The sequence below is a fragment of the Dipodomys ordii genome, unplaced genomic scaffold (genome assembly GCF_000151885.1).
Source record: "Dipodomys ordii isolate 6190 unplaced genomic scaffold, Dord_2.0 Scaffold79, whole genome shotgun sequence".
Lineage (NCBI taxonomy): Eukaryota > Metazoa > Chordata > Mammalia > Rodentia > Heteromyidae > Dipodomys > Dipodomys ordii.
In genome coordinates this window covers 3,858,349-3,872,488 of record NW_012267295.1, presented here as the reverse complement: position 1 = coordinate 3,872,488, position 14,140 = coordinate 3,858,349, and the positions used below count along the sequence as shown (strand labels likewise).

Below are 14,140 nucleotides of genomic sequence, written 5' to 3'. Positions count from 1 at the left end.
AGCAACTGAGAAAATTGTGATCAGGTCCAAAGTCAGCCTGAGAAAAAAAAAAGTGTAAGACTTCATCACCAATTAATCAGCAAAATGCTGGGCTGAAGGCATTGCTCAAGTGGTAGAACACCAGCCATGAGAAAGCCAGGTGAAACTGGGAATATGGCTTAGTGGTAGAGGGCTTGCCCAGCATGCATGAAGCCCTGGGTTTGATTTCTCAGTACCACATACACAGAAAAAACTGGAAGTGGTGCTATGGCTAAAGTGGTAGAGTGCTAGCCTTGAGGAAAAGAAGCTCAGGGACAGTGCCCAGGCCCTGGCAAAAAAAAAGCCAGATGAGAGTATGAAGCCCTGAGTTCAAAGCTCCAGTATTGGCACAAAAAGAGCATAGTCATTAGCATACGGTAAGGGCTCCATGAATGCTGATTCCCTTCACCCAGATTAAGGCTTAGTGTGTTTTACAACCCTAGTAGAGAAATGCCACTCAGCCCTGCTCTTCTTGACTGTGTGACCTCAGACAAGTAGCTGCACCTCTCTGGGCCTGTTTCCCCTGCAGTGAAATGGGGTTATACTTCAAGTGAGAGAAGCAAGCAAAGAACCAAATACAGGGCAGGTTTTGTTGTGATTCTCCTCATTGTCTTCATGATCGTTGATTGATGCCATCCCTTATGGTGCCTGTGCACAAGGCATGCCCAGTAAATGCAAGAACAATTGAAGCACAAATTCAGCCAGTAAAAGTAGTGTCTGGTCCATTGTCTTTTGTCCTGGGGTGAGGAGGATCTGAGACTCCCTAAGAAGGATTTAGAGCATAGTGCTGAACCAAGGTGGCCAACTTCAGTCTTCATTGGGACCTTTCATGGATGGGTCTCCCCAGTCCCGTAGGATCCGCAGCTGGAGCAGAGGAGGACAGTACTGTCTTGGGGATGTAGTGCAGCTGTCAGGGCAGTGGTTCTGGTCCTACGAGGTTCTACTACGGATTGAGTGGCTCTAGTCAAGTCACACCCCTGTGAGCCTCTGGACCTGTGAAACAAGGATGAGGCAGGGCGGGCCTAAAATCCCTTTTGGGTATTGTTTCACTGAATGCCTTTGCATCTCAGCTTTATTTTCAGGAAAAGCGTGTGTTACATCTTTAGGGAAACTGAGTCGCTCAGCAGCACTGCATAATTATTATTTTTTAAGTCGTGCACACTTCAAGTAACTCCCTTCTCCAAGGTCAAGGTTCTCAAAGTTTGTTTATCTCCTGAGAAGTTGCTAGAAATGGGACAAGGCCCTGCCCAAGTCTGCTGAATCAGAAGCTCTGGGGTGGGGCCTGCCTGAGACTTTCAGCAATCCCTCTAGAATAACCAGTGTCCTCTACTCACCACAATTATCCCTACTTTAAAAACAGGGTAGAGGACTGGGAAGGTGGCTCAGTGGTAGAGCGCTTGCCTTGCATGCATGAGGCCCTGGGTTCGATTCCTCAGCACCACATAAGCAGAAAAAGCCGGAAGTGGTGCTGTGGCTCAGGTGATAGGGCGCTGGCCTTGATCTGAAGAGCTGAGAGACTGCTCAGGCCTACAGTTCAGGCCCCACAACCGACAAAAAATAAACAAACAAACAAAAAAACCAGGGTAGAAAAGCCAGGCGCCGTGGCTCACACCTGTACAAATCCTTGCTCTCAGGAGGCTGAGATCTGAGGATCGTGGTTCAAAGTTCAGACCAAACAGGAAAGTCCTTGAGACTCCAGTTAACCACCAGAAAGTGGCGCTGTGGCTCAAAGTAGTCGAGTGTTAGGACAGCGCCCAGGCCCTGAGTTCAAGACCCATGAGAGACAAAAACAAGGGGGTGGGGAAGAAGGCAACTGGTCCAGCACCACGTAGCTGCGGGTGGAGCTCGAGCCTTATTAACTCAGGAAGAGCAGCTCTGCACTTGGGCGCCTCTTTATCATTGAATCGATTTGGGAAGAGGGCAGAGGTGCGAGTGGCTCCGCAGACGAAACCCACAGCGGTACACTTGTGGGGATAAGAAACAGGCCTGGCGGCCCCTTTAAAAGGCGGAGCCTAGCAGGCGGAACCACAGAGCGACGGTGCGTGAAGCGCTCGGAAGGCCACGAACGCAGCACCGGAAGTCTCTCAGGAGAGGGGAAGCCGCGCCGCCAGAAGCCTCGCCAGTATGGGCCGCAACAAAAAGAAGAAGCGAGATAGCAGCGACCGGCGGCCCCGACTCGTGCTCAGCTTTGATGAAGAAAAACGGCGGTGAGTGGCGAGAGCAGACGCTGCTCCCCTCGGGCTGCTTGCGAAGCCCGGGCTAGGTTTGCGCGCGCGCTCCCGCCGAGGGCCTTCCGGCCCCGCCCCTGGGCGTGGCCAGCGCTCCGAGCCCCACCTTTCAGCTTCCGGAGAGCCTTGGCCCGGGCCAACCTACTCCGGATTGGTCCTGCACAGTAGGCGCCCAGCCCGGGCCGAGGGCTGACACAAGTAGTGTGGGGGCTGGGAAGGTGGCTCAGTGGTAGAGCGCTTGCCTAGCACGCGTGAAGCCCCGGGTTCGAGTCCTCAGCACCACATGCACGAAAAAGCCAGACGTGGTGCTGGGCTCAAGTGGTAGAGTGCAACCATGAGTCAAAGAAGCTCGGGCGCCGGTAGCTCACGCCTGTAATCCCAGCTACTCAGGAGGCTGAGATCTGAGGATCGAGGTCCAATGCCAGCCCGAGCAAGAAAGTCTGTGAGACTCTTATCTCCAGTAAACCACTAGAAAACGGAGTGGTGCTGTGGCTCAAACAGTAGAGCGCTCACCTTGAGCTGAAGAGCTGAGGGACAGCGCCCATGCCAGAGTTCAAGCCCCACGACCGACCCAAAAAAAGAAAAGCAGCAGCAGGTCAGGGACAGTGCCCAGGCCCAGAGTTCAGACCCCAGGACTGACAAAAAAAAGCTAGATCTGGAGGCGTGGTTCAGTGTTAGAGTTCCAAAAAAACAAGCTAGAGTGCAAGGCCTACCAGTACAGGAGAAACAAGACCAAAGAAACAACAAAAAAAGTAGCACAGCAGCAGGGCTGAGAGTGCCGAGTGCACCAAAGCGGCCCCTCCTTCGTTTTCCTGAACTTTTACTGCCATGCGTTAGAAATGACTACCGTGTGTGTGTGTGTGTGTGTGTGCGCGCGCGTGTGTGCGTGCAGTAGGCTGTATCCTCTAGGCTATGTCTGCGCATGCTCATGTTCTGGCACGGTCAGTCACCTGACAACTCGGTTCTCACAGTCTCTGTCATCCAATGATGCTCAGCTGTACTCTGTGCCCTTTGGCGAACATTCTCACCTCTGTGCCTTGGTGTCTCTGTCTGTAAAATGGGGTACCACACAGCTTGGGAGGGTTCGGCAAGTTGACAGGATCTGGCTCATAGTGAGTGCAGCGTTGGTGGTTTTCTCATTGTAGAACAAGGTCTTTTTGCTGGATGCTAAGGGTTAGAAACTACCTTTGAATGAAAAAGCGTAAGGAACAGCACCCAGGCCCCAAGTTCAAACTCCAGTACTGGTGCACGTGTGCGTGCGCACGCGCGCGCACACACACACACAATACCATGTCCTCCTTTCCTTGTTCCCTCCCCCAACTCTCTGGGCTCTCTCTGGCTTTCTTCCTTTCTACAGGGAATTCCTGACTGGCTTCCACAAGCGGAAAGTGGAGCGTAAGAAGGCAGCCATTGAGGAAATAAAGCAGCGGCTGAAGCAGGAGCAGAAGAAGCTGCGCGAGGAGGTGTGTGTGTGTGTGTGTGTGTGTGTGTGGAGGTGTGTGTGTGTGTGCGCTTGAGGCTTGGGGTGTGTGTGTGTGTGTGAAGAAGCTGCGCGAGGAGGTGTGTGTGTGTGTGTGTGTGTGTGTGTGTGTGTGCGTGTGTGCGCGCGCGCTCGCGCTTGAGGCTTGGATGGCCCTGGAGGGGGCACTAATAGGGGTGTGGGGATGAGGCTGAGAGGTGCTTTGTCCGGGTAGAGTCGCTGAGTCTGGGGAGGGGGGAGGAGGGAGGCCGCATTGCTCTCTGAGCTGCAGTCGCCCATGCCCCTGCAAGGGCTGATGCCCTGTCTGACTCACTGTGGCTTCTCCCCATTTGGCTCCAGCGCCACCAGGAATACTTGAAGATGCTGGCCGAGAGAGAGGAGGCGCTGGGTAAGCCCCTCCTTGGCCTGGGTTTCTATGTCCCTGGGTGGGTGGGAGGGTAGAGGGGTGAGGCCGCCTCCTTCACTGTAGGGCTTTGGGTGGTGATCTGTGGCCAGGAGCCAGAAGGAGACCCGCACCTCATAGGCAACTGAGTATAAGGACCGCGGGCAGCACAGCATCAGCTCCAGGTGTCACTTGGCTTTGTGTGAAGTGGAAACGGGCTGGGGCACAAGAGGCCAAGTGGTTCATTTGCCCCATCGCCTGCAGGCTGGGCTGGGGGCCAGTGCTTTGTGGGTGCAGGGGGGCCATTACAGTCCAGGGCCGGGAGCAAAGCTGGAGCCTAGGGGCTGCTTGTGGGGCTGAGACCTGGTCTGTGTCCACCCTGCAGAGGAGGCCGATGAGCTGGAGCGGCTGGTAACAGCTAAGACAGAGTCGGTGCAGTACGACCACCCCAACCACACAGTGACCGTCACCACCATCAGTGACCTGGACCTCTCTGGGGCCCGGCTACTTGGACTGCCCCTTCCTGAGGTGAGTCCCCATCACAACCCTGGGGAGAAAGGACACTGGACAGACTGGCTTTCAGTGCTGGTCCATGTCACAGTTTGCCAGGCAAGAGGTTCTTTCCTTTCTGCATCCTTGAGCTCTGAGACAGCTTGGCAGCTCCTTGCTGCGGATGAGTGGCTAAGGCCCTGAAATGGGTACCCGGCCTAGCCCTAGTCAGTGCTCTCTCTAGAATGCCCTTTTTTTGGGGGGTGGGGGAGATAAGGGGCATTCCTGTGGCTTGAACTCAGGGCCTGGGCACTGGTCCTGAGTTTCTTTTGCTCAAGGCTAGCACCCTACCACTTGGGCCGTAGCACCATTTCTGGCTTTTTCTGTTTATGTGGTACTGAGGAATCAAACTCAGGGCTTCATGCATGCCAGGCAGCCACTCTCCATTCCTAGCTCCTGTATTACTCTTGACTGTCGCTGTCCCCTGACATGGTGAGCTGCAAGAACCCTCCCTTTCTGTACACTGATGGCAGTGTACAGTCTATGGCTTATGAGTCATTGGCATAAGAGAATATAGTTGAAAATAGCATCCAGCAAGTACTTCATGCAGGTATTCAAGCAGATAGAGTGTGACTGTGTGGTTTCTGTAAGAATTTATATATACAGGGGCTGGGAAGGTGGCTCAGTGGTAAAGCGCTTGCCTTGCATGCCTGAGGCCCTGGGTTCGATTCCCCAGCACCACATAAGCAAAAAGAAAAAAGCCAGAAGTGGCGCTGTGGCTCAAGTGGAAGAGCGTAGCCTTGAGCTGAAGAGCTGAGGGACAGCGCCCAGGCCCAGAGTTCAGGCCCCACGACCGGACCCAAAAAAAAAAAAATTAAATATACATACATTCTTGTCCACAGGGGCGGATTTCAGGATGTGCACTCAGCCCTTTTTATATAAGGGACTTTAAATCATTTTTAGGTTACTCATAAAAGCTGGTACATGGGCTGGGAATGTGGCTTGGTAGTAGAGTGCTTGCCTAGCATGCATAAAGGCCTGGGTTCGATTCCTCAGAAAAGGCTGGAAAAGGCACTATGGCTCAAGTGGTAGAGTGCTAGCCTTGAACAAAAAAGGGACGGTGCCCAGGCCCTGAGTTCAAGCCCCAGGACTGGCAAAAAAAAAAAAGCTGATATAGTGTAAATGCTATGAACATAATTGTTACACTGGATCTTTGAGAGACTAATCACAAGAAAAGACTTCTGCATGGTCAGTTCAGACAGACAGTTTCTCTCAATATTTTTACTTTGTGCAGTTGCTTGAGTGATTGCACGGGGAGGGCAGGCACATTCATGAAGTTATAGTATTAAATACATTAATTTAGGGCCTGGAGGCTGAAGCAGGAGGACAGAGAGTTCAAGGCCAATCTGGCTACAAAGAGAGACCTTGTTCCCAGAAAATATCCTCCTATGGAGCACAGTGTCCTGAGGGGTTTTTTTGTTTTGTTTTATATGTTTGTTTTGTCGTCTTAGAGCTTGAACTCTGGCCTGGGCGCTGTCCCTGAGTTTATCAGCTCAAGGAGAGTGCTCCATTATTTGAGCCACCATGCCACTTCCTGTTTTTTGGTGGTTCATTAGAGATAAGAGTCTCATGGATTTTCCTATCTAGGCTGGCTTTGAACCTCTATCCTGAGATCTCAGCCTCCTGAGTAGCTAGGATGACAGGCATGAGCCGCCCGCGCCTGGCTTTCCTGTGTCCTTTTGACATCTATCCTGACCTCATCCTCGCTTTCTACTGTATGTTCTTCCTTCTGCAAGGTCTGATAAAAGACAAGTCCAATTGCTTTTGTTTTGTAACAATATCTTGCTATGTGCAGTGCACTGGTGGCTCACACCTATAATCCTAGCTACTCCGGAGGCTGAGATCTGAGGATTGCGGTTCAAAGCCAGCCTGGGCAGGAAAGTCTGTGAGACTCTCATCTCCAATAAACCACTCAGAAAACCAGAAGTGGCACTGTGGCTCAAGTGGTAGATTGCTAGGCTTGAGCGGAAGAGCTGAGGAACAGTGCCCAGGCCCAGAGTTCAAGCCCCACAACTGATTAAAAAAAAAAAAAGATCTTGCTATGTATCCCAGGCTAGTTTCAAGTTCTCTGCTTCCTGAGAGGCAGAGGTCTCCCAAGGGCCGGGGTTATAGGCATGGCCATTTTGCTGAGTGGGGTGTGTGTGCATGCACATGTGCCAGTCCCAGGGCTTGAACTCAGGGCCTGGGTGCTATCCCTGAACTTTTTTGCTCAAGAATAGCAAGCTGCTACTTAAGTCACAGCTCCAGTTCTGGCATTTTTGGTAGTTAATTGGAGATAGGAGTCTCATAGGCTTACCGGCCTCGGATGGCATTGAACTGCCATCCTCAGATCTATTTATTTTATCAAACTAATTACTTTCTTGAAACTTAATAATATAAAAGTGTTATTAAAGTCTTATACAGAAAGACATTACTAGAGAGGCATCACCATCATATTTTAATTCAAATTATTTCTAACTTCACTTATCCACAATGTTGAGAAAAATGGGAATTCCTACCATGAAAGTTTATCCTCTAAGAGCCCATTCACAATGATCTCGGTCTCTTAAACAACCAAGGTTACAGGTGTGAACTGCTGGTGCTTGGCTGATTTTCCTGCTTGTGAGTGTGAGTGTCTGCTGTCCAGTGCTAGTGGACGCCTGTGGTGTTCTGAAGCTGGGCTTCAGACACCGAGCCCCACCCAGGTCTTGGAGATGGCAGGCCATGCCCCCGTCTGCTCTTAGTAACGGTACTTGTCCTGTGCTTCTCTAGCAAGGGGCCGGAGCTGGGTCTGAGGAGGCGCCATCCATGGAGAAGTCAACTAGAGCCTTACCCAGGAAATCCAAAGACCCCCTGCTGTCTCAGCGGTGAGCCTGCCCTGCATCTCCCCGAGTCCCACTTGGCCTGGCTGGCCCTCGGGGTGGTGTGGGCAGGATAGGCCAGCAGGCTCTCGGGAGTCAGACCAGGCTGACTTTGATGCTCCTGGTGTTGGAGAATCATCCCGATGTCCCCTCTGTGAGTGGACCCCCAAGAGGTAAACTGAGGCCTGGTCTTACTATTCTGGCTCTCCCACAGAATCTCCTCCCTCACGGCCTCACTGCATGCACACAGCCAGAAGAAGGTCAAGAGGAAAGCCCCTCGCCGGGCCCAGGGCTCCAGCGTGAAGCCGCCCAGTGCCTCTCGTACCAGCAAGACCCAGCGCCGCCGAATGACAGGCCGAGCCCGGCACAGCGGGGAGTGAGCCCCAACGGCACCTCAGCTGGGCGCCCCTGAAGGCCAGCTCCACATGGGACGACCCAGCCTGAGCGTGGGCGGCCAGGCCCTGTCCAGCCGGCGCCACCGTGCCTGAGGACTGCCCGACTGCCTCCCAGCCACTGGGGTTCGGGTGTTTGCCCCGTGAACAGCTGTTTCCACCTTCCAAAGGAAGATCATCTTAAGGGCTGGGAAGGGGCTCAGTGGTAGAGCGCTTGCCTTGCATGCATGAGGCCCTGGGTTCCATTCCTCAGCACCACATATGCAGAAAAAGCTGGAAGTGGCTCAGTGGTAGAGCGCTCGCCTTGAGCTGAAGAGCTGAGGGACAGCGCCCAGGCCCAGGGTTCAGGCCCCGTGACAAAAAAGAAAAAAGAAAAGAAGTTCATCTTACATGAGTATACCCTTATTTGATCTGGTCGCCTGAGGCTCGCTGTTGTCCATAAGGGCTCTTGCTTCAGGTTCCTTCCAGAGTGTTCTTCAGCTGTGGTTTCCTGGTGTGAGAGCTAGGGGCAGGAGTTCAGGACGCTGGGGTTGTGGCTGCTCAGGGGCGCTGTGTGGGGCCGCAGACCTGGTCTGTGAAGAGCTAAGCTGTGTGCTGGGGTCCCAGCGAAGATCTCGGGCTAGTATGAGAGATGGTCAGGACCCAGGGTGTGCGTGGCTGTGTGGGGTCTGCCCAGGAGTGGCTGCAGGGTCTTCCTGCCCCGGGATGGACGGGAGCCTGGAGGACAGGGAAGAGCCCAGAGTGCAGGGCAGGCCTCCCCGCCCTCGGAAGGGGGGCTGACGCAGGCTGCCCGGGGAGGGCAGGTTCCCCTTCCTCGCCTGAGGATCCGCCATCTGGATTCAGGCCACGTGGGCAGGGAAGGCGCACGCGTGGCTTGTGGCTGGAAGGGGCGGGACGGGGCAGGGCTGGGGGGGGGGACCCTTGGCTGGCTTCTGCCCTCCTTGCACGCAGGTTGGGATGATTTGTTCTGCTTCGCCGCACCAGGGACGCCTGTCCTGCCTCTCCAGGCGCTGCTCATCCCCAGCCTCACCCTGGGGACCTCCGTGGGCAGGCTGCCAGCCCTGAGGAGAGCCCTGGCCACGTGGAGACCTGCCTGCCAGGGCTGAGGAGAGCCCTGGCCACGTGGAGGCCTGCCTGAGGAGAGCCCTGGCCACGTGGAGGCCTGCCTGCCAGGGCTGGCTGCCGCCGAGTGGCCATGACAAGTGGTGTTCCAGGCGGGACGTCCGTGTCCAGTCCCTTCTCCAGGGTCAGCTCCTTACAACCCACCCTTTGTGCACCACCAGCCTGTCAGTCAGCCAGGGAAGTTGAGTCACAGGGTAGGAAAGATCTGTAGAGGGGGAGATGGAGCCAGAACCGTGGAAGGAACTTGTCTCCATGCTCCATAGATTGACGGCTCCTTCCTGCTCTCCATCCTGGGGCCCAGAGCTGACCTTCTAAGGCCCTCGTGAGGAAGAGTGAGCATACAGGCAGCAGAGGGCCACAAAGATGGGAGGTTACCAACCTGGAACCGGGAAGGCTGGAGGGCTGAGATGGCAGGCTTCGGTCTTACTTTTGTGCCATTAACACATGGCTTCTACTGCGTGATAGAGGGGAGTTGTTTCCTCCTCAAACATCAAATAGTTGAATCTGGGCACTGGTGGCTCACTCCTGTCATCCTAGCTACTCAGGAGGCTGAGATCTGAGGATCACGGTTCAAAGGCAGCCTGGGCAGGAAAGTCCGTGAGATTATTTATTTCCATTTATCCACCAGAAAACCAGAAGTGGCACTGTGGTTCAAGTGGTAGAGTGCTCGCCTTGAGCTGAAGAGCTGAGGGATAGTGCCCAGGCCCAGAGTTCAAACCCCACAAATGACCCCCCCACCCTCCCCAAAAAACAGTTGGACATCAGATAGTTGTAAGAGCATGTGCAGAGGTGAGTCCCCAGCCTCCTACCTAGATTGACTGAGCCGTGTGTGTGTGTGTGTGTGTGTGTGTGTGTGTGTGTAACTAAGCCACACCTCTAACCCACCACTTTTCTACTTGTCAAATAAGACTTCAGGAAATTTCTCACCTAATTTAAATTCTTTTCTGTGACAATGTCAAGGCCTCCAGGCATCGGTGCCTATGGCCACAAACAGCACCCTGTCCACAATCTTGTGACCCCTGGAATGAGAGGTCACACCGGGAACCTCCAGGGTTTCAAATGCTCCTGGTTCTGGCACAATCGGGGCCACGCAGGAGGCAGAGGAAGGAAGCTTCTCTCCTCCCGCCCATCACTTGCTACCGCTGGTCTGGAGTGTCGCTGGATGGGCACAGCGCCTCCGTGGGGTAGATTCCAGAAGATGATGCCCACGCCGTGGGTCCCACCCCAAGTAACCAGCTTACAGCTTGTACACAGGTGTTAAGCCCTCCAAATCGGTTCGGTGAGCCCAAAGCATTCAGGGCCAAGATTCAGCAAAAAGAAACAAAAAAAAACAGTGCTGGTGTGTGGTTCAGCTGTATTACTCTAGCCTACCAAGCTTGAGGTCCTCATTCAAACACCTGTACTGCCAAAAAATAAATAAGCAGTGCCATAAGCTAATAAGTAAGCAGTGCCATAAGCTAATAAGCTGCTATTTGACTGGCAACTATTTAAGCTTAGGGATTTCCTGGAAAGTTTCCGATTTCTGGCCACTTGGGAGCACTGCTTCTCAGTGTTCTTGGGCTGAAGTCAGACCTGCCAGCCCTGTTAGAGACCTGGCCATGCAGCCAGCCCTGCTCCATCTCCGGCAGGCCCTGAGCTCCACCTGGCCAGCCCCCCACAGCCTTCTCCCAAGGGCCACCAGGGTGCCCAGAGCCTGAGCCCTCTGAAGCATCCCATAGAGCTCTGGGAGCCTGGATTGCACACCAGGCTCTCCTGGAATCACGGGGTGGCTTTAGGCACCTTGCTTAAGCCTGAGTTCCCTGGATAAGATGGGCACGAACATGCCAGGTATGGAGGGGAAGGTGTCTACCTCCTGACACATTAGAGGAAAGCTGCTCCTCATACTCCCTCACGCCTCTCCACTCCGCAGCCCTTCCTCCTTCCAAGTATCTTTCCTTCCAGGTCAAGGGCTGCAGTTCACCACTGGCCATCAGCTAGGTTGAAGAGGGACTGCTGGGCATCTACAAAGCCACACACCTGCCCCATCTCCCCTCCCAATTTCCACCTCAGTTTCTTTCTGAGCCCTATACCTGCTAACCTCTGCTTCCCAGCCGGTGGACTCATTGCCTGCGGGTCTTTGCTCAAATGTCCCCAGTCGTCTCAGTAAAGCCCTCTCTGAACACCTTGTATGAGAAGCCATGTCCCCCTCCACTTGGCACATTCCCCTTCTCTGTTTGGCTTTCTCTTCAGCACCTGTCACCAGCTATCAGACTCTACTTGGCATAGCTACTGCCTGGGATCTGTTTTTCTTCCACAAAAGCAAGAGAATCAGTCTTTTGTTCACTGATGCACCTTAGCACACAGGACTGACAAAGGAACCCCATAAATAATTACTGGTAGCAAGCACCACCCTGAGCTGGCCCTAAGGTTTAACCAAATTGCCATGCTCTGTGCTCAAATGAAGCTCTTACTCCAACCCAGGCTCAGAAAAACTCTCTCTCTCTCTCTGCTGGTCGCTGCTCTGAGGTTTGAATTCAAGGCCTGGTCACTGTCCTTTAGTTTTTTTTCTCAAGGCTACTGCTCTACCACTTGAGCCATACCTTTGCTTCCTGACTTTTTTGGGGCTGATTAATTGGATATGAGAGTCTTATAGACTTTACTGTCCACACTTGACTTCAAACTGCAATCCTCAGCTCTCAGCTTCCTAAGTAGCTAGGATTACAGGTGTGAGCCACCATGCCCAGCATCAACTAACTTTCTCAAGTTCACCCAGTCCTTTAGTGGCAGGCATTGAACATAGGTCTTCACCCATCTTGCACCAGGAAGTTGTAGGAGCTGGTGGCTCATGTCTGTAATTCTAGCTACTCAGGAGGCTGTGATCTGAGGATCATGGTTTGAAGCCAGCCTCGGCAAGAAAATCCCTGACAGTCATATCTCCTATTATCCAGCAAAAAGCTAGAAGTGGAGATATCACTCAAATGATAGAGCACCAGCCTTGGAAAAAGCTCAGGGACAGTGTTCAGTCCCTGAGTTCAAGCCCCAGTAGGGTGAGGGAAGGAAGCTGTGGTTTAGCCAGTTCCATGCAGGTCCAGGATGACCCATCAAGGAGTTTTTCCCTCACCTTGGAAGGACGCATGTTTTTATTTAGATGTCCCCTCCTTCCCGCCCCGCACAGGCCTAGCATATCCCAGGCACAGATGAGTGAGTGAATAGGCAAATGAGGACTGTGGTGGAGTCAAGACCAGAGGTTTTGCCCTAGGACCCGGATTGAACCACGGATGGCTGCACGGGCTAAACGTGCGGCAAGTCCCGCGCTCCCAGGCAGCTGGGTCCCGCCCGCCTCCGCCACGCCCCCTGTCCTCAGCGGGTCCAATCACACGCGCGGCATGTAAATGAAGGTCTTCCAGCGAGCCAATAGGAGCGCGCCAGGGCGTCCCACCCACCTCTCAGGCAACGTTTTGATTCATTGTTAAAATAAAGAGGCCGTGACCCTGGCACTGGCACCACGGCCGCCTCGGTGCGTGGAAGCCCGAGCAGAGGTTGGTACAGAGCGAGTGGCTTAGGGGAGGCCGGAGGGAGGGTGGGGAGAGGGGTGGGGAGGAACTGGCTGGTTGGCTGGATGAAGAAGACCGGGCGGGGTGGGGGTGGGGGGTGGGGTCTCTGGGTGGGGCATGTGAATCCAATTAAGGCTTTTTCGATGTGGTCCTTATTCTAGCCACATCTGAAATGCATCTGAGAGAAGGCTTGAGCTAACGGTTTGGGGACGGGAACGGGAGCAGAACCCTCACAGCCCCCCGCCCAGAAAGATAAGCAACGGTCTCCTGCCAAGGCCATGATCCTTTATGTGGATCCCAGGTGTGTGTGGAGGCCGCTGACCAAACACCACCGGCAGGTGGATGACCAGAGGGCCACCCGGGGAGAGCTATGGCTGGGCAACTGGGAGCCTGTGCGCCTCTGGGCGCCCCTCCCCTCTTCAGGGTGGGAAGAGCTGGGGGACCTCAGTTCTCAGCTGAGACTGGGGGGACCAAGACCCCCTGGGAGCTGAGCAGACAATCCTTAGGTATGGGGTGACCCAGGGGAGCTGTTTGAGGATGTTGGGTGCCTCCCCTATCCCGTGTTCTCCTCCCCGGACTCCCTCCGGATGCTTTTCTTTCAAGCTGTGGATCTGGGAGCCCCGGGAGGGGGAGCCCTGGGCTCAGGTCAACATGGTGGGGGGGGGTTCTTTATGACTAAGCTGTGTCACAGACTCACCGTGTGATTCTAGACCTTGCCTTCAACTCTGAAAATACCTGAGCAGCCCCCTGCCTGACTCCCAAGGGACCTACAGGGGCCCCAGTGGGGTCCAGTGTCCCTCGCTTTCATCAGAGAGATCCTGAGCACCCCGCCCCACCCCCCACCAGGTCTGGGGCTTGAACCCAGCTCAGCCACTCAGATCTTGAGGGCCAGGAGACCTCTCCGTTTGAAACTGGCATTGAGCTACAGTAACCAAGTAGCTACAAGTTTTTAAATCTATAAACTAGTTATCATCTAGGGAACTCATTTGAATGGCGCACCCCAGGACTTACCCCTTAGGACTGAAGGGGGGAATCAGAAGAGGGAACTGAGAATCTGTTCTGTTTGTTGTGGTTTGCTTTGGTTTTGGTTTTTGTGTGTGCCACTACTGGGGCTTGAACTCAGGGCCCTGCCCTCCCGCTTGGCTCCTTCACTCGAGGCTGGTATTCTACCATTTGAGTTGCACTAATTGGAATCTCATCTGACTTTTCTGCTTGGGCTGGCTTCAGATTGCACCCCTCAGATCTCAGCTTCCCGAGTAGCTAGGATTACAATCATGAGCCACTGGCACTGCCTAGTTTGTGGTTTTTGTTTTTGTTTTGCTTATTTATTTCTGGCGCCTGTACTGGGGCTTGAACTCAGTAGCTGGGTACTTTCCCTGAGCTTTTCTTTTTTCCTTTTTTTTTTTTTTTCTATTTTTGGTCTAAGATAGGGACTTGAACTCAGTACCTGATGCTTTTGCTCATTGGCTAGCATTCTATCAACTAAGCCATTCCTCCAACCCCCTTTCCTCCCCTCCTCCCCTCCTTCCTTTCCTCCTCCCCTCCTTCCTTCCCTTCTCCCCTCCTTCTCCTCCTCCTCCTCTTCTTCTTCATCCT

The 14,140-nt window shown here is 53.7% G+C and overlaps 1 protein-coding gene across 2 annotated transcripts; it reads left to right on the top strand.

The window, feature by feature from the left end:
* Positions 1-2,093: 2,093 nt before the first annotated feature.
* Positions 2,094-8,139, top strand: Nol12 (nucleolar protein 12). Of its 2 annotated transcripts, XM_013024827.1 has the most exons (6): positions 2,094-2,225; positions 3,604-3,709; positions 4,066-4,114; positions 4,494-4,636; positions 7,409-7,503; positions 7,712-8,139. In XM_013024827.1, the coding sequence occupies exons 1-6, from the start codon at positions 2,143-2,145 to the stop codon at positions 7,875-7,877; spliced, it is 642 nt and encodes a 213-aa protein (XP_012880281.1). In that variant the 5' UTR covers positions 2,094-2,142; the 3' UTR covers positions 7,878-8,139. The 2 variants fall into 2 exon arrangements, with proteins under 2 accessions (XP_012880281.1, XP_012880282.1); XM_013024828.1 differs by lacking the exon at positions 7,409-7,503.
* The last annotated feature ends 6,001 nt before the right edge of the window (positions 8,140-14,140 follow it).